The sequence below is a fragment of the Myodes glareolus genome, chromosome 6, assembly GCF_982192425.1.
Source record: "Myodes glareolus chromosome 6, mMyoGla1.1, whole genome shotgun sequence".
NCBI lineage: Eukaryota > Metazoa > Chordata > Mammalia > Rodentia > Cricetidae > Myodes > Myodes glareolus.
This window is the reverse complement of record NC_142031.1, coordinates 90,231,970-90,251,350: the sequence shown is the minus strand read 5'-3', so window position 1 is coordinate 90,251,350 and position 19,381 is coordinate 90,231,970. Positions and strand designations below refer to the sequence as shown.

At 42.2% G+C, this 19,381-nt stretch overlaps 1 protein-coding gene and 1 pseudogene across 5 annotated transcripts; both read left to right on the top strand.

Annotated features, from left to right (window-relative positions):
• Positions 1 to 34: 34 nt before the first annotated feature.
• On the top strand, positions 35 to 7,679 carry LOC125388148 (tetratricopeptide repeat protein 39B pseudogene; annotated as a pseudogene). Its single transcript, XR_015002397.2, has 2 exons — positions 35 to 346; positions 5,749 to 7,679. The product of XR_015002397.2 is annotated as a tetratricopeptide repeat protein 39B pseudogene (transcript).
• Positions 7,680 to 14,765: 7,086 nt separating this feature from the next.
• On the top strand, positions 14,766 to 18,145 carry Gemin6 (gem nuclear organelle associated protein 6). 4 transcript variants are annotated; one of them, XM_048416254.2, is made up of 3 exons: positions 14,766 to 14,912; positions 15,534 to 15,680; positions 17,664 to 18,145. In XM_048416254.2, exons 2-3 carry the CDS (start codon positions 15,553 to 15,555, stop codon positions 18,037 to 18,039), a joined length of 504 nt encoding a protein of 167 aa, XP_048272211.1. In that variant the 5' UTR covers positions 14,766 to 14,912; positions 15,534 to 15,552; the 3' UTR covers positions 18,040 to 18,145. The 4 variants fall into 4 exon arrangements, with proteins under 4 accessions (XP_048272211.1, XP_085547134.1, XP_085547133.1 ...); XM_085691007.1 differs by lacking the exon at positions 14,766 to 14,912 and adding an exon at positions 16,427 to 16,582 and having other exon boundaries at positions 15,544 to 15,680; XM_048416256.2 differs by lacking the exon at positions 14,766 to 14,912 and adding an exon at positions 16,431 to 16,582 and having other exon boundaries at positions 15,547 to 15,680.
• Positions 18,146 to 19,381: the final 1,236 nt, after the last annotated feature.

Genomic DNA, 19,381 nt, shown 5'->3' with positions numbered 1-19,381 from the left:
CGGGGCGGAGGGGAATCAGGGGCCGACTCGAGTCGCGGGCGGAGGGATACGTTTCCATGGGAACGTCAAGATCTTGCCCGTAAACCCGCGGCCTTTGGGGCGGCATCCTCCTCCCTCCCCTCCCCTTCCCCTTTCCTTAACCCTACCGGCCCTTCTTACCTTTTCCCAACCCTTCTACCTCTTCATTTTAACCTAGGAACTGAAAGCGTTAGTGACCGTAGTACAGGTGCATTAGACCGTTCTGTGGAAGTCTGTAATGTTTAACCACTGATGTCGCTGTCGCCACCTTTCGGTTTGGGTTACCTGGCCTAGTCTTCTGCTCGGTGTTCTTTGAGGCTCTTCAGAGGTAATTAGACTGACCAGAGTGAAAAGGCCCCTTACCCCGCCGTTCTGCTAATGATCATTATGGAGTCCCAAGCCTCAAAAGGGGTGACTTCCCTCAGGGACGCCTGTTTGCGCCGACTGGCAGCCCCTTAACCAAGTCAGTCACTAATTTGTCGCCAAGTTTGTTCTGCATCCTGAACAAAGGGTTAGAGCTGGGGGTTAGGGGTTTTGGTAATGTTAAAATTGCGACAAAACTAAAAGTTTGCAAGCCTTCTGACCTGCAACAATTCTTAAATTCTTTGCATCTGAAGCACAAAGTATTTTTCTTTTCTAGTGCGTTTGGTTTTTTGGAGTTGTCTTTGAGCTTTTACTTAAAACCTTAGAGCTTGCCGGACGTTGGTGGCGCACGCCTTTAATCCCAGCACTCGGGAGGCAGAGGCGGGCGGATCTTTGTGAGTTCGAGGCCAGCCTGGTCTACAAGAGCTAGCTCCAGGACAGGCACCAAAGCTACAGAGAAACCCTGTCTCGAAAAACAAAAAACAAACAAACAAAAAAAAAACCTTAGAGCTCGGCCGGGCAGTGGAGCCTTTAATCCCAGCACTCGGGAGGCAGAGGTAGGTGAATCCCTGTGAGTTCGAGGCCAGCCTGATCTACAAGAGCTAGTTCTAGGACTGTTACACAGGGAAACCCTATCTCGAAAAACAAAAAAACAAACAAAAAACCCTTAGCGCTCAGCCTCTCAATATATATAAATTTGTGAGATTCTTATCTCTATATTGCTTAAATCTGCCTCTAATTTTACATAATGTGTTTGAAAGAAGCCAACTCTAAAAACAGTTAAGTTCTTTTTATCAACCATCAAAATATACAGACTTTGCATCATAAATACTTGGAATACTCAAGAGTTGGAAATTTTATACATAAAAGGAAATTTTTAGGTATGTGTATTTTTATCTTTTTCGTCTTCATTTGGTATGTATAGATGCAGGTGCAGAGTACAGGTAAAAGAAACCTACTTGGTCAAAAAGCCTGGGAATTTTTTTTGTTTGTTTTGTTTTGTTTTTTGGTTTTTTGAGACAGGGTTTCACTGTGTAACAGCCCTGGCTGTCCTGGAACTTGTTCTGTAGACTAGGTTAGCCTCAAACTCAGAGATCCACCTACCTCTGCCTCCCAAGTGCTGAAATAAGAGGAATGTACCACCAGGGTCTGGCTAAAGCATGAGACTCTTCAGTGCTACTAATTTATATATATGTTGATATGTTGATTTTCAAATATTTCACATCAGCGTGTCACAACAAAATGGTGAAAAAATAGAAACTCTATAGAGTATATTTTATTTGTTCCACCTCGGTCTTAACTTGTGCTTGCTTGCTTACCACAGTGTCTCCTGCAGCCAGGCTGGCCTCAGACTCACTCTATATAGAACCCAGAGCCTGTATGCATGCTAGAGAAACACTCTTCTTTTTTTTAAAATTTATTTTTATTGAGCTCTACATTTCTCTCTGCTCCCCTCCCTGCCTCTCCCCTCCCCACTTCAATCCTCCCCCAAGGTCCCCATGCTCCCAATTCACTCAGGAGATCTTGTCTTTTTCTATTTCCCATGTAGATTAGATCCATGTATGTCTCTCTTAGTGTCCTCATTGTTGTCTAGGTTCTCTGGGATTGTGACTTGTAGGCTGGTTTTCTTTGCCTTATGTTTAAAAATCACTTATGAGTGAGTACATATATTTGTCTTTCTGTGTCTGGGTTACCTCACTCAAAATGATGTGTTCTAGCGCCATCCATTTGCCTGCAAATTTTAAGATGTCATTATTTTTTTCTGCTGTGTAGTACTCCATTGTGTAAATGTACCACATTTTCCTTTTTTTTTTTTGGTTTTGTTATTGTTGTTTTGTTTTGTTTTTTTGTTTTTCAAGACAGGGTTCTCTGTAGCTTTGGAGCCTATCCTGGAACTCACTCTGTAGACCAGGCTGGCCTCAAATTCACAGAGATCCGACTGTCTCTGCCTCCCTAGTGTTGGGATTAAAGGTGTCATCACCACTGCCCACCTCAAGCTATTTTAGATTTAGGATTCAATAATTTATTTTGCACCATTTTTGAAGAAGAGAACCATGTAGCTAGGGATAGTCCAAGAGTGAATGTGTATCATTTAAAATAGGGCAGTTTATACTGGGAGGTGCTGGCCTTTAATCCCAGCACTTTCTAAGCAGAGGCAGGTGGATCCCTGTGAGTTCAAGGCCAGCCTGCTCTACAAGAGCTAGTTCCAGGACAGGTAGGACTGCTACACAGGAAAACCCTGTCTTGAAAAACCAAAAAAAGAAAAAAAAAAGGAGGTCACCTTTGGACCCTTCATTTGTAACTGGTTGTTAACTGTACTTAGAGAAACACTGCTTAATACCATTGGCTTTCCTTTGATACTGATGTAGTCCCTAGAAATGATTGAATTCTACCATAAATTAATAAATAGCCAAGAGTGGCAGCACGTGTCTATATCCCAGCATACGGTAGGTAAATACAGAAGGATCATTGCATGTTCACACACCACATACACATACAGAGAGGGAGATAGGGAGGAAAGGAGGGAGAGAGAGAGAGAATAAATGAATGTATTTGTAAATTTTAAATGTATTTTAGCTTAAAAAAATCTAAGGAAAATCCCAGCATTCAGGAGGCAGAGGCAAGCAGATTTCTATTAGTTTAAGGGCAGCCTGAAAATTCAAGATCATCCAGGGCTGCATAATGATAGTGAAATCCTGTCTCAAAAAAAAAAAAAAGAGTGGGGCTGGTATGATGGCAAACACCTATAATCCCAGAATTTGGGAGACAGAGGCAAGAGGGACAGGAGTTCAAGGTTACCCTTTACTACATAATTTGGGGCTAATGTGGACATCTTTATTCACATTAACAAAAAATAATGCCTATTTTGTGGAAGTGTGCTAGCACAGAAATAAAAAACTGAACAAAACAAAAAACTGAATAAAACAAATCATGCCTTGAAGTTCTGAGGTCGGATATAAAAGCAGATATATGAATAATTATAGCAACACAGTGAGAGAAGTATGGGTTCCCAAACAATGTTGTGAGGGTTATGCTAATAGAATGGGTAAGGTTTCAGAACAAGGAAAATTTGAACTGTGGAGAATAAGATTCTATGGCATATCATTTGAAAGTTTTGTTAAGGCCAGGGCAAAGGCAACTTTGTCCTTAGGCTAAATCTGGCTGTCACCTTGATGCCTCTGGGTAACCTCGATGGAGCCACTATCCTTAGTTTCATCCCTAGTTCCATCTTTTGCTTTAGCAAGCATTGGGTATAGAACGCGGGGCCTTGTGCGTGTTAGGCAAGAACTCTACCACTGCACTAACTTTTCAGCACCACCTACTGCTGTGGCCACCCCAAGATGTTCTTTCTCAATGCACTGGATGGCTTTCCCGTGAACAATACATCTTCCAGGGTTGTGTGTGGTTAACTTTTTTAAAAAAAGATTTATTTATTTATTATGTACACAGTGTTCAGCCTCCGTGTATGCCTGCAGGCCAGAAGAGGGCACCAGATCTCATTACAGATGGCTGTGAGCCACCATGTGGTTGCTGGGAATTGAACTCAGGACCTCCAGAAGAGCAGTCAGTGCTCTTAACCTCTGAGCCATCTCTCCAGTCCCTGTGTGATTAACTTTGCTTTTCAAAGGTTATTGATTATGTCTGCTATTCCTTGAAACGTAAGTTGTAAAAACAAGCATTTCTCTAAAATAAAACCTCTGAGATGGCACTCCTCAACATTTTTCCTTTTTCTCCTCCTTGCTAAAAGTTGCATTTCTTTGCTGGGCATGGGGTCCCATTTCTTTTATTTCTTTTTCCTTCCTTTCTTCCTTCCTTCCTCCTTCCCGTCCTTTCTTTCTTTATTATGCATGCAATGTTCTGCTAGCATATATGCCTGCAGGCCAGAAGAAGGCACCAGATCTCATTGCAGATGGTTGTGAGCCACCATGTGGTTGTTGGGAATTGAACTCAGGATCTTAGGAGGAGCACACAGTACTTTTAACCTCTGAGCCATCTCTCCAGCCCTAAAGGGGCCGTTTCTTTAATCAGCCCTTGGGCAACAGAGATAGGTGCACTTCTGTGAGTTCAGGCCAGCCTGGTCTAATGGGTTCTATGACTGACAGGGCTGAGTATAAAGACCCTGTCTCAACACCCCCCACAAACAAACAAACAACCTAGTGCCAGTGACAATATGCACACAGTACTAAAAATAGTGTGGGGGATTTTTCATCCCCATAATCTTTGTCCTTTGAACTAGACAATACACAACTTCCTTAATCCGAACGAGAGAAATATATAGGTATCCTTTCTAACCAGAGTCTTGACTCCTATCGAGAGATTTTGCAGCCATCACAGTATAATACACAGAAGCATGAGTTTATGGAATTTGTACAGTGGCTAACTGGAGACAGAAGAACTCCACTGCTTATTAAGGGTTTACTTTGTTCTTGTTTTATTTATTTATTTATTTATTTATTTATTTATTTATTATGTGTAACATGAAGGCCGGCTTGTTGGGGTATCTGTCCTGCCTGGCACCCCACAACCGGCATACCCCAAAGAAAAATCACACACAGGACTCCATAAGATTATAAACCGATTGGCCCATTAGCTCAGTCTTCTTATTAACTAATCCTTACATCTTACAGTAACCCATAATTCTTGTCTGTGTTAGCCATGTGGCTCAGTATCTTTTTCAGCTGTCAGCTCACATGTTGCTTCTTCAGTGATCTGGGCAGGAATGGTGGAGGGAGCTTCCTGCTTCCCAGAATACTCCCATTCTCTTTGCTCCACCTCTACTTCCTGTCTGGTTTTCCCGCCTATACTTCCTGCCTGACCAATCAGCATTTATTTAAAATATGATTGACAGAATACAGACAATTCTCCCGCACCAATTATGTATACAATATTCTGTCTGTGTGTATGCCTGCAGGCCAGAAGAGGGCACCAGACCCCATTACAGATGGTTGTGAGCCACCATGTGGTTGCTGGGAATTGAACTCAGGACCCTTGGAAGAGCAGGCAATGCTCTTAACCTCTGAGCCATCTCTCCAGCCCCTTCTTGTTTGGTTTTGATTTTTGGTTTTTAGAGACAGGGTTTCTCTGTGTATCCCTGGCTATTCTGGAACTAGCTCTGTAGACCAGGCTGACCTTAAACTCATAAATCGCCTGCCTATGCCTCCCAAGGGCTGGGATTAATGGCTTGTGCACCACCGCCCAGCTGTTAACTTTTTAGTGGTTAGTTTTCTTTAGTAGATTCCAGATGAACTTTTCAGAAATGCATCTTCTGGGTACATAAAGTGATCCTCTCCTTGTCTGACTTAGATCATAGAAATGCCCTAATGCTGCATCTCACAGCTAGTCTTGCATTTGCCTCCATTTTAACAGCAACTTGAGACTGAGCTTTGTGTGGAAGAAGAGCCCCTGGTCAGGAGTGCAGCAGCTACTATCATTGCAAGTTCACTTCAGACATTCCTGCCCTAATCGAGGAAGCAAATATGTCACGGTTCCTAAGAAACGAGGACAATGATGAGAGCATGCTAGCTATGTCCCTTGATCTAAGTGAAGGGGAAAGTGATAGGATGGCCAGAGTAACTAGGACACTCAGTCTAAGAGAATGTGAAGAGGACAAGTTTGAGGATGCCCATGAAATTATCCCTGTGGCAACAACAATGAACCTCCTATCATCCTTGGAAGAATGTACAACTGGGTTGTATTTGTTTCTAAATAACAGATTCTCTGACGCAATCAATCTTATTCACCCATGGTCCAAAAACAGCCCATACCACGCCCTGATCTACAGCATGCTTATGATTGTCAAGGCCATCCTGACTTTTGAGCCACAGGATATTCAGACTGGAATGAATGCTGCAAAGGAAGCTTTGAAAACCTGCAACAATTTCCGAAAAAAACCCAGGATAATGACTTTATCTCGCCTCGTGAGTAGACAGGGAATAAAGTCCATCAAAGAGGAGGAACTGCATGCAGAAGTCTGTTATGCCGAGTGTCTGATCTTGAAGTCTGCCATAGCATTTATACAAGATGACAGTTTGCTGAATTTCCTTAAAAGTGGCATCAGCATTGGGTCAAGCTACCAAATATACAAAGACTGCCAGCAGGTCTTAGAACTTATGCCGGATAACCAAAGTAAAACCCACAGACACCTGGATGGAGGGGTAAAGTTTGGACTTGGAGTGTTCAATCTGATGTTCTCACTTGTGCCACCAAAATCACTTAAGCTTCTCAATATCGTCGGCTATTCTGGCGATAGAGAAGTCGGTCTGGCCCTGCTTCATGAGAGTGCATCTGAACCTCACATAAACAACATCTTAAGTGTTTTCACTCTCCTCTTTTATTACAATTACGTGCGTGTGGTTGTTGGTGTCGAAAGGGCTTCCACTTCTGCTACAGAGAGTCTCTTCCTAATCTACCTGGAGAAATTCCCCAACTGTGTTGTACTTAAATTTTTTCGTGCACGTTTTAGCATGCTAAATGGAAATTTTGAAACTGCGCGGTTAAAGTTACAAGAGTGCATTATTACTCAGAATGAATGGAAGCAGATTCATCACCTCTGTTACTGGGAACTTATGTGGTGCCATATTTTTCTGCAGAACTGGAAGCAGGCATACAACTATGCCAATCTACTGTCTCAACACAGCAGGTGGTCCAAGGCAATATACACGTACAGCAAGGCTATACTAATGGCCTTGCTTCCTCCTAATTCTGTGAACTCAGACAATGAGAGCATGAGCACTGTCTTCTTACATGTGGACAGCCTGAGAATCAAATTCTTAGGCTCCTCTGTGCCAATAGAAAAGTTCATTGCTGAAAAAAGTCAGCGCTATGGCACTACAACAGGCTGGTTTACAGCACAACCCCTTCTGGAATTCATGTATGCCTGGAGTGGCTTCCGAGTCATGAGCAAGAAAATAGAGCTTATTTCAAGTTGGCTCTCAATAATTGACAAAGGAAAAGACCTTTTGAATGAAAATCCAAATGAGGAGTATGGTATAGATGACATGAGCTTGTTAAATCTGCTGAAAGGTCTCTGCCTGAAACACCTGGGCAAACATTTGAAGGCTGAGCACTACTTTATACGTGTTATTAGCAAGGAGAAAATGTTAAAATATGACCGATATTTGGTGCCATATAGCTACTATGAACTGGGAATGCTCCATTATCTGAAAGGAGATTATGCCAGTGCAACAAAAAACCTAGACTACATAAAGAACTATAAAGACTATTCCATGGAAGCCCGGCTACAGTTTAGGGCTCATATTGCCCTGGAACAGATAGCTAAATTAGAAAAGTGATTTTGACCCAGTGTGCTTCTCTTAGTATGGGTAGAATATCCACAATCAGTCAAGCAATTAATGGGTAGAAAAGTAATTCCCTTGTGAAAAACAAAAGTCCAAGAGGCAGCTGCTAAGAATCTGATTAATCAATAAGAAAGAAATACGACATTTCTTTGCCCTCTCTCCTTCTCCTTCATAAAATGTAATGCTTAGACTGAAAACTGGAGTGACGCACATTCTTGAAAAGAAAAGGCAGATGCTGTACATTGCAAACATTCATAAATGTATTCCACGAACAGTTTCAAAACTCCCAAAGGTTTAGCCTCCCACTAGATAATGAATATGCCCTTCACAGACATTCTTAGAGAATGCTTAACTGGTAAAAAAAAAAAAATACCCAGTATCTGCCTGTTTCAAAAATAACAGCACACCGGGTGGTGATAGTGCACACCTTTAATCAAGAAGCAGAGGCAGGTGGATTTCTATGAGTTCGAGGGCAGCCTGGTGTACAGAGTGAGTTTCAGAACAGCCAGGGCTGTACAGAGAAACCTGTCTTGAAATATCAAAAACAAAAATAACAACATAATGAGTAATATAAACTCTGAAAGGTTTTCTCTTATAAACAATCACTTTCATTGCCTTTTATATCAAAGACGTCTTCCCCTGTGTGATAAGGACTATCTTTTACACTTAGATGAAAAATGCTATAAAGTTCTATTGTGAATTTATAATTGGCCAAAGAATAGAGAAGAAGTCCCCACCCTTATATAAACCCTACGATAATAAGTGGAGGAGATCAAGAGGATGATAGGCTATTGGTCTTTTTTTTTTTTTTTTTTTTTTTTTTAAAGGATGGGGGACATGACTTAGCAAATAAATCATTTGCCACAAACACGAAAACCAGAGTTTGGCTCCTCCGAACCCAGGTAAATTCTTCTGGGTGTTGGCAGCCTTACCTGTAAGAGGTGGGAGGAGGTGGGGGTCCCAGGAAGCAGCTGGCTAGTTAGATGAGCCAGTGTCTGGGAACTCTATGTTCAGCTGAGAGACTCTACCTCAAATAAAGCCTGCTAATATCAAACCCAGACCACTGCATGCATAGACACATACATACACTCCCACACGTGTTCAGACACATGAGAAGAAGCAAACACAGGCACACCACACACAACTGACAAAATTAAAAATTAGTAAACATTTTTTTGGGGAATAAAAGGTGAGGCTCTTGGGAGGTACAATTAGTGACTGAAGAACCCTTGCTTTCATCGTCCTCTCTAAGCTGTGGTTTCTACGTTAAGACCAGCCAGCTTTTCAACGTTACTAATCCATTTGATAGGCCAATCTGTGAGCAAGTGGTAGTTAGAGGTTTGGAACTCAGTATTGTTTTACCTGCCTTAGGGCTAAAAAAGTTTCCAGACTAGTAAATCGGTCTGAGTTCATCCTCCATTCTTATAGTTAACCCTTGAAACAAATCTTGGGAAAGAGCCAAGCAAGGTGGTCCAGACGTATAACCCTAGCACACACAGGCTGAGGCAGGAGGATTCAAGTTCTAAACAAGCCTGGGCTACATAGAGAGACTCCGGATAAGTGAAACAAAACAAAAATGAAGTCAATACTGGGAACATTGTTTGGTTATAAAAGTGCTTACCTAACACGTGCAAGGTCCTGAGTCTCATCCCTAGCATCCACAAAATAAATACGTATTTTTCAGTTTCCTAAGTTTGGATTGCTAAAACACATTATCTTAATGTTTAATGGGTGTTGTGTCCAAAGAATTAAATGGAGCACAATGAGGTGTCAAAGTTATTTCAGAATTAGAAATGCCTGGTTTTTTAGATTTATTTTTTTAATTAGTGTATGAATGGGGGTAGGGATGCAGGAAAGAGGAGCTACAGGCAGTTGTGAGATGCCCAAAGTGGATGTTGGGAACCCAACTACAATCCATTTGGAAAAGCAGTACATACTTTTATTTATTTATTTTTTTCTGAGACAGGGTTTCTCTGTGTAATAGCTGTGACTGTCATGGAACTCCATCTATAGACCAGGCTGGCCGCAAACTCACAGAGATCTACTTGCCTCTGCCTCCTGAGTGCTGGCTGGGATTCAAAGCATGTGCCACCACCATCCTGTTCTTTGTATTGATATTTGATTATAGTCAAAAATAAATATCTGCAACCATACTTATTCATGCATTAAAAAGAAACAAACAGGTTGGAGGGATGACTCAGCAGTTAAGAGCACTGACTGCTCTTCCAGAGGATACATGTTCAAGTCCCAGCATCCACAGAGAAGCTCACAACTGTTTGTAACTCTTGTTCTAGGGAATCCAGTGCCCTCATACAGACATATCTATAGGAAAAACACCAATGAACATAAAATAAAAATAAATTATTAAAAAAAGATACAAACTTACAATACCCACTTCTCAAGCGGCTAAAGGCTAGAAGGTTGCTAGACAAAAAAAGAGAAAAAAAAATCTCAGTTTTTAACAATGCATGGTGTTGGATGCTTGTAATCCCAGTACTTGGGAAATGGAAGCTGGAGAATCAAGAGTTCAAGACCAGCCTCAGCTTCACAGCAAGTTAAAGGCCAGACTGGGCTAAATGAGACCCCCACCTAAAATTTATCATTTTAGCTGGGCAGTGGTGGCACACGCCTTTAATTCCAGCACTCAGAAGGCAAAGGCAGGCAAATCTCTGTGAGTTCGAGGCCAGCCTGGTCTACAGAGCAAGTTCCAGGAAAGCTAGGGCTGTTACACAGAGAAACCCTGTATCAAAAACAAAACAACAAAAAAATTATTATTTTATGTGCATTGGTGTTTTGCTCACATGTATGTCTTTATGAGGATTTCAGACCTATGTGTGGACCTGGTGTTACAGACAGTTGTGAGCTGTCATGTGGATGCTGATAGTTGAACCTGGGTCTTCTGCTCTTAACTGTGGAGCCATCTCTCCAGCCCTTAAAGCAATATTTTGTGTGTGTGTGTGTGTGTTTACTATGTGAAGACATGTATATGGGTGTGTAGTGTGGTTGCACACATGTAGAGACCAGGGGTCAATGTAAGTTATCTTTCTTAACCCCTTCTCCACCTTTGTGTGTGTTATATGCAGGTATGCATGTGTGCTGGTCTGGCAGGCACATATATCATACAGACATTAAAATCTCTTCCTCAATCACTTCTTCTTTTTCTTCTTCTTCCTCTTCTCCTTTTTCTTCTTCTTCTTCTTCTTCTTCTTCTTCTTCTTCTTCTTCTTATTATTATTATTATTATTATTATTATAGATAGGGTCTCACATGTAGCTCTGGCTATCCTGGAACTCAATAATGTAGACCAGACTGGCTTCAAACACACAGAGCTTCACCTGCCTTTGCCTCTCAAGGGCTGGGATTTAAGATATGAGCCATTACACCCAGTTTCTACTTTATTTTTTGAGACAGAATTCACAGAACTAGGACCTTGCTGCTTTGGCTAAAATGGCCAGCTAGCAGGCCTGGAATCTGCCAGTCAAGGTCTCCAACCCCTGAGGTTACAGAAGCACACTGCCATGACAGGCTTGTATGTGGGTGCAGAGGAACCAAAAACAGGGCCTCCTCGATTTTACACACTGAACTATCAAACTCTCTACCTTGGTTTTTGAGATAAGGTCACACTATGTGACTTTGGTTGGCCTGGAACTCATTAGGCAGACCAGGCTGGCCTCTGCCTCTCTACTACTGGGATTAAAGGTGTGCACCACCACACCCAACCTAAAACAGTTGTGTGTGTGTGTCCTCGCAAGTGCACTTCTGGAAGTCACAAAACTTGTAGTTCGTTCCTTCCACAAATGTCCCAGAGATCAAACTCAGGTCATCAGGATAGTGTAGCAAGTTCCTTTAACCACTGAGCAGTCTTACCGAACTACAGGGCCTCACCTGGCTTCTCATGCTTTTAGTGCAAGCAAGCACTTTACTAACAGCCGTCACCCCAGTTCGCTGTATCCATCAATACTAACAGCCGTCACCCCAGTCCGCTGTATCCATCAATACTAACAGCTGTCACCCCCGTCCACTAATACTAACAGCCGTCACCCCAGTCCACTGTATCCATCAATACTAACAGTCATCACCCCAGCATTGTATCCTTTAAAAATAAAAATTTTACATGTATGGGTGTTTTGCTTGCATGTATGTTTGAGCACCACATAGGTGCCTGTTGTTGTTCCTGGTTGCCAAGAGTGTCAGCTCCTGGGAGTTACAATTATGAGCTGCCATGTGGGTGCTGGGGATTGAATCCTGGTCCTCTGAAGAACAGCCAATGTTCCTAACCACTGAGCCATCTCTCCAGCCTCCTAATGTATTCTTTTCCTAAATTTCCTAAATTTGTTCTCTCTTTGTCTGTCCCTCTCTCTCATTTTGTATGTATGTGTGTGTGTGTGGGGGGCGATCTCGGGTGTCATCCTCAGGAAATCCACCCACCTCCTTTGAGACAGGATCTCATTGGTCCAGAATTTGACAAAGGGAGCCCAAGGGATCCTTGTTTCCCCTTCCCAGCCCTGGGATTACAAATGAACACCACCATGCTGGATTTATTTTTATGCAAATACTTTATCCATGCAGCCATTCTTGGGCCCTCATCAATGTATTCTTTTTTTTTAAATTTTTTTTTTATAATTTATTACTGTTTTGTGTGCATTGCTGTTTTGTCTGCAGGTATGTCTATTCAAGGGGGTCAGATCCCCTAGAATGGAGTTACAGACAGTTGTGAGCTGCCATGTGGTTGCTGGGAATTGAACCCAGGTCTTCTGGAAGAGCAGTCAGTGCTCTTAACCTCTAAGCCATCTCTCCAGCCCCTCATCAATGTATTCTTGATGACTAAGCATATGTAGAGAGACTGAAGAGTTCTACCAAGCCTCAGCATAGCAAACATGGATTTGTCTTTTATCCTTCTCCCCCTTGCTAAAACCGCTAGTTTATAGTCCTAAAGGTAACTTCCAAAATTCATTCCCTTATTTGGCCACTAACTCATTCCTGGGATGAAACATCAAAATCCATCAATCAATCAAGCTGGGTGGGTGTGGAACAAGCCTTTAATCCCAGCTTTTGGGAGGCAGAGGCAGAGGCAGGCAGATCTCTGAGGTCCTGGTTTATAGAACTAGTTCCAGGACAAACGCCACAGTTACACAGAGAAACCCTGTCTCAGAGAACAAACCAACAACAAAAAACAAGCAAACACACACACAAAAAAAGGATCTAGCAATCGAAATTCATTATTTGACTAATATGTTGAATCAGGACTTAACAACTCACCCTAGCACAGACTCTCCCAGCCCCCCACTTCCCTTTAAAAACCAACTCCTGGGCCGGGCAGTGATGGCACACAGCTTTAATCCCAGGAAGGCAGAGGCAGAGGCAGAGACAGGTGGATCTTTATGAATTTGAGGCCAACCTGGTTTACAAGAGCTACTTCCAGGACAGGAACCCCTGTTCTGGGGTTACACAGAAAAACCCTGTCTCGACAAACCAAAAATAATAATAATAATAATAATAATAATAATAATAATAATAATAATAAAAACCCGAACTCTTGGAAAAAACACCTGCTTGTTGGTTGCTTTCTGCTGCTACTGCTGTCTTTGCAGCCTCCCCACCTCACTGACCCCTCTGGAGTAATAAATCACCTTTGTGTTGAGAATTTGCTGTTTGGATATGTCCTGTACCAATTGGGGTGGGAGTCCTTCCCAACAGAAACACTTCTATTGGCTGATACAAACAGAACAAACAGAAAAATCTACAATACTTTGTAGTTGCTACACAATACTTGAAATTGATTTTTTTTTTTAATTTTTGGTGACAGGGCTGGTATGTAGGCCAATTGGTCTTGACCTCTCAAAGATTCACCTACCTCTGCTTCCCAAAAACTAGGATTAAAGGCCTGTGCACCTCATGTAACTCAAACGCAACTTAAATTTCTGATAGTTTGGTAAGGGTAGGGGAATGACCTTGTCTCAAAAGAACAAAACAGTTCTCAAAAGAAAACGTATGTCAAACCTTATATTTTGTAGTAAAAGTTTAAACTGGGTGGTGGTGGCACACACTTTTAATCCCAACATTCAGGAGGCAGAGGCAGAGGCAGGTGGATCTCTGAGTTTGAGGCTATCTTGGCCTACAGAGTTACAGAACAGGTTCCAAAGTTACAAAGAAACCTATCTCAAAAAAACAAAAACAAAAACAAAACAAAAAGCTTAAAATGCAAGTGAACAGTTGTCACAGATCAGTTGTAGCTCTTTTATTCTGGGTTTTAAAAGGTCAAACATTTCCTCCCGCACTCTAATAACTTGGGATTTACATTAGCTTTGTAGATTTACAGAGGGTTTTAACTGGCAAAGTCTAACTTAATCCATGAAAACCACATTAATATAAGCAGTCAGTCATTCAATCAGTGAAGGTTTTGAGAGGATTATTTGATACGGAAGTCCAAATAGTAATAAAAAGAGGATTCATTTTTAATGTTTCTGTTCCTTGGATTGATAGTCTTCTAGCTGTTTTGTTTTTTGTTTTAATCACCCTTGTTTCTTGGGTTGTTTTGTTTTTTGTTTTTTTTTTTTTCCCATATCGGCAGGATCCTTGCACCACTTTTTAGTATCAGTGTCGAAAAATGAGTCTGCAGTATGTCACAGCCCAGAAACCTGAAGCAGAAGCAAGGGCTATATCCTTTTCCACCAAAGAGGTTTATAATGAGTGACGCCATTTATCCCAATTCAACGCTGATCTTTCTAGCTTCCGCACCGCCCTCGAATTGGGCTGCGAGCACGTCCCAAAGGCGCACGCATTTTAACTCCCCAAACGAGAATCCGCGCCATTCATTTAGCTTCTAGAGCTCTAAGATTTACCCAGAGGGCTTTGTGTTGAATCCATGGCAAAAGCGCATTTTTATACACACTTGCTTTGATAGCATGGTACGCACATTTTCCTCTTATAAAGATAACTTGAACTGTTCACGGTGACCGTGAGAACTCAGGTTTCCTAGCACCCAAACTCCAGCTCCGGTGACTCCTCCCCGTTGCAAGGACGGAGGCAAAGGACTACAGAGCGGAGGATTCTGGGGGAAGGAAATGACATCAGGCGCAAAGCATGCTGGGCTTAGGCGGGCCGACTCAAGGCGGGTCGGCGGCGTGCAAGCCTAATGGAGTTGTAGCGATGAATGTCTGCGCAGTTTTATCGGGTTGTCTGGAATCAGCAGCTGGCGCAAGCCCGGCGGGAACTCTGATCTAGAGAAAATAGGTGGGAATTCGACAATTCCGCATCAGTTATGCCTATACGGGGTTTAGAGCGAAATCCTTTTATCTAAGGAAAACAGCTGAGGATTTGAGTGTCATCTATGGGCCAGAGTTAAAAGCCAGATTGAAAGCCGTATCCGGAATTGGGAGAGCAGGGTAAATGGACATGCTAGAGGAGTTTCAGAATTGCTTCTGCGGCCATCGGTATTACCGTAGCTCAGGCTAAATTATAAATAATTTTTCTTTTTCCGGATATGGTAAAACAAAACAAAACAAAACATCCTCAAGAGTTCTCCAGTTTCTTATAGTAAAAATGGGCTGTTTGTTGTTCCTTTTGAGGCTGGAGATTCACACTGTGTTAACCAGGCTGGTCTCAGACTTGTCTCAGTGTTACTAGTAGGTAGGACTAGCTGTAATGTAAGCTACTAAACCAGCTCTATGTATTAGTACTTACTTGTATTAAGAAACTTGTTAACCAAGACTACACAGAGAAATCCTGTCTCAAAAAAGGGGAAAAAAAAGAGAAACGAGGCAAATTACAGACGTCAGAAGGGAAATCAGAGGTTAAGATATTTGCTTGTGTGGAATATGCATAGTGATTAAGTCAAACTGGTAATGGTTTTAGATCTAGCCAACTGGTAACCATGAGTGAATGGATGAAGAAAAGCCCCTTAGAATGGGAAGACTACGTTTATAAAGAAGTCAGAGTGGTAGCCAGTGAGAAGAAGGAGTATAAGGGATGGCTTTTAACTACAGACCCAGTCTCTGCCAAGTGAGTATGCCCCTTATTTCTAGAAGTGACAACCCTAGGTACTGCCTATATATCCAGTATTAGAAGGCAGGTTATGCGCACATGAGAAGTGCTGTTTTAATTATGGGTTACTGTAGCAAACTAGACAGGTATAGGAATAGAAAATAGACATTCTCAGCCAGGCGGTGGTGGCACACGCCTTTAATCCCAGCACTTGGGAGGCAGAGGCAGGCGGATCTCTGGGAGTTTGAGGCCAGCCTGGTCTACAAGAGCTAGTTCCAGGACAGGCTCCTAAGCTACAGAGAAACCCTGTCTCGAAAAACCAAAAAATAAAAGAATTAATAGCTGGCGTTGTAGGCCTTTGCCGCTAAGGTCTGTCCTGGGAGTTTACTGAGCTTCAGAATTATTGTCAGATATTTGTAGTATATTAAGCAGTGCTGCCGTATTCCTAGTGTTGTGTACCTTCTGTCTGTCTTGCCTGAGTGGGGTATGGGTGTGTGTTTGCTAGGGACTGAACCTAGGGTCTCCTACATGGAGATGTGTACTCTACCATCAGTTCTGACCCACTTTCAACTTTCAGGTTCGATGATCTGACTTTGGTTTTATTTTTTAGTTTTTACATTTTGTTTTAATTCCTCTAATTGTATGCTTTGTTGTTTTCTTTGGTCTACTTTGTGTATTTAAAATTTACTTTTTTTTTTTAAAACAGATTTATGTGTATGTGGTATATATGCATGTATGTATGCATTTTCTTTTTTCTTTTTAAGACAGGATTTCCCTGTATAGCTTTGGAGCTTGTCCTGGACAAGCTTGTCCTTGTCCTTGTCTTGTAGACCAGGCTAGCCTTAACTCATGGATCTCTGTGATCCTCTGCCTCTCGAGTTCGAGTGCTTGGAATTAAAGGCACGCACCACCACCGCCAGGTATGTATACATTTTCAAGTCTGGTCTGTATGCAGGTAAGCATGTACAGATGTGCATGAGGAGATAGGGGCCTGAGGTTGATGTCCAGTGCCTTCCTCAGTCACTCGCCTCCTGTGTATAGAGGCAGGGTTTCTCACTATGGCTAGTCTAACTGGCCACCTTGCTATAACTTTTTTTTAAAAATATTTATTTATTTGTTTATTATGTATACAGTATTCTTTCTGCAGTCCAGAAGAGGGCACCAGGCCTCATTACAGATGGTTGTGAGTCACCATGTGGTTGCTGGGAATTGAACTCAGGACCTTTGGAAGAGCAAGCAATGCTCTTAACCACTGAGCCATCTCTCCAGCCCCACTTTTTTTTTTTTTTAATCTTCATTTGGCCTGTCCTGGCGGTGCACTCTCTCACTTGGGAGACAGAGGCCAGCAGATCCCTGTGAATTCAAGGCCAGTCTGATCTACCAAACAAGTTCCAGGACAGTCAGCAACACACAGAGTCTCACCTCCCCCCCTCAAAACAAACAGGGCTGGAGAGATGGCTCAGCGCTTAAGAGCACTGTCTGTTCTTCCAAAGATTCTGAGTTCAGTTCAATAACAGCAATCACATGGTGGTTCACAGCAGTCTGTAATAATAAGATCTGGTGCCTTCTTCTGGCCTGCAGGCATACATGCAGACAGAACACTATATATATATAATAAATAAATAAATCTTTAAAAACAAACAAACAAACAAACAAAAAACCCACTTTGTTTGGAAGTGGTTAGCAAACCCCAGTACCTTATAAATGCTAAGTATGCACTCTACCACTGAACTACATACACTTCAACCCCACCCTGACCCGCTCACTTTAGATGCTACATTAGCTGTGCCCTGTGCTATTCACTAGGCAAAACGTTTAGATGTTTGCGTCAGTGAATGTTTGTGGAATAAGTAAAAGCATTTGGCGGTGAAATGATTAATCTTTGCTGAGACAGTTCGCTCTTGTTCAGGTGACCTGTTTGGGGTGGCGATGTCCCATTCTTTATAGTTCTTGAGGTTTTTTTTTTTACAAATCTGCTCTGAACTTACTTTTTCTTTAAAGTATTGTCCTCGTGACCTTCCTTGAAGATGGCAGCTTGTCTGTGACTGGAGTTATGGGGCATTCTGTGCAGACTGTGGAAGTTGTGAGTGAAGGGGACCACAGAGTGAGGGAGAAGCTGATGCGCTTGTTCACATCCGGCGATTGTGAAGGATACAGCCTCGAGGATCTGGAAAAGCGAAAGAACAGCCTGAAGAAATGGCTGGAGAAGAACCACATCCCTGTCACCGAGCAGGGAGATGCACCGGGGACGCTGTGTGTGGCTGGGGTTCTGACTGTCGATCCGCCCTATGCTCCAGAAAATTGCTGCAGCTCCAACGAGATCATTCTGTCCCGCATTCGGGACCTTATTCAAGGACATCTCTCAGCTTCCCAGTGAGAGAGGCCAAGTGCTGTGAGCAGGCTTACTCCAAATGACTTCACTGTTTGGTTTTGTGTTAATTGCTTCTATTGTACGTTGATGATATTATAGGAGTTCAAAAGCACAGTGGGGTGTGTGTGTTAAGTTTTTGTTTAGGTCAAATTGGGTGAGTAGACCTGAGTGCTGATTTCCCTGGGAAGTAAAGGCACAAGAAGAGCATTCCATGCACTGAAATGAAAGCTGGAAAGTAACGCTTCTGAGGAGTTTTTCTGTGGCGCGGATAAAAGCCCTTTTTGTAAAGCAGGAATGCATTTTGAATAGATATAACAATGTTAAATAGCTGGGCGGTGGTGGTGCACGACTTTAATCCCATTACTTGGAAGGCAGAGGCAAGTGGATCTTTGTTAGTTCGAGACCAGCCTGGTCTACAAGAGCTAGTTCCAGGACAGGCTCCAAAGCTACAGAGAAACCCTGTCTCAAAAAAAAAAAAAAAGTTAAATCAATTTATAAATTTCAATATAAGATATTAAAGTAAAAATCCCAGTCTCAGGTCCCTTTGACTAACCAGACCTCTGTGTTATTAAAATACTGGTCTTTGAGGTTGAAAACAATACAGTATTTGAGTTAGAGTAATTTGGTTTGGTTATGGCTTGTGCCCCCTGCAGTTCTTGTGATGGGAATTTCTAACTTAAAGATGAGACATGGGGCTAGAGAGATAGCTCAGCAGTTAGACGCACTGGCTGCTCTCCCAGAGAACTTGGGTTCAATTCCCAGCGCTCACATGGCTGCTCACAACTGTCTGTAACTCCAGTTCTGGGGCCCTAACATACATGTAGGCAAATACTAATGTGTGTGTGTGTGTATGTGTGTGTGTGTGTGTGTGTGTCTATGTGTATATATATATATATATATATATATATATATAAAATATGTATATATGTATATAAAAGGAAATAAACCATTAAAAAAACAGCTGAGATATAATGGGAAATCTTTAGGTCATTGAAAATATGCATTAAAGGATTGTGGGACCTGGTTCCAGATTTCCTGTTTGGTGACATGAGCCCTCCTGCTTTAGTGGCATGGAGCATCTCGGAAATAGAAAGCTCTTAAATTAACATGCTCCAAGCCCGCCAGAGGTGACTCACGCCTTTAGTTCCAGCAGAGGCAGAGGCAGGCGGATCTCTGAGTTCAAGGCCAGCCTAGTCTACAAAGTTAGTTCCAAGACAGCCAGGGCTGTTACACAAAGAAACTCTGTCTCAGAAAAAAAGGAAAAAAAATTAATATGTTCCAGCTCTGACTAAACGGAGCTGATACCATGTTACTGTCCTGTACCTTCAACACTGAGCTAAGTTTCTTT

Excerpts from the sequence above, each read along its gene's own strand:
- Gemin6 (XM_048416254.2), top strand. The coding sequence starts at position 15,553 with ATGAGTGAATGGATGAAGAAAAGCCCCTTAGAATGGGAAGACTACGTT. Across the intron at positions 15,681-17,663 it reads ACAGACCCAGTCTCTGCCAA|TATTGTCCTCGTGACCTTCC; the intron begins GTGAGTATGCCC and ends TTTTCTTTAAAG.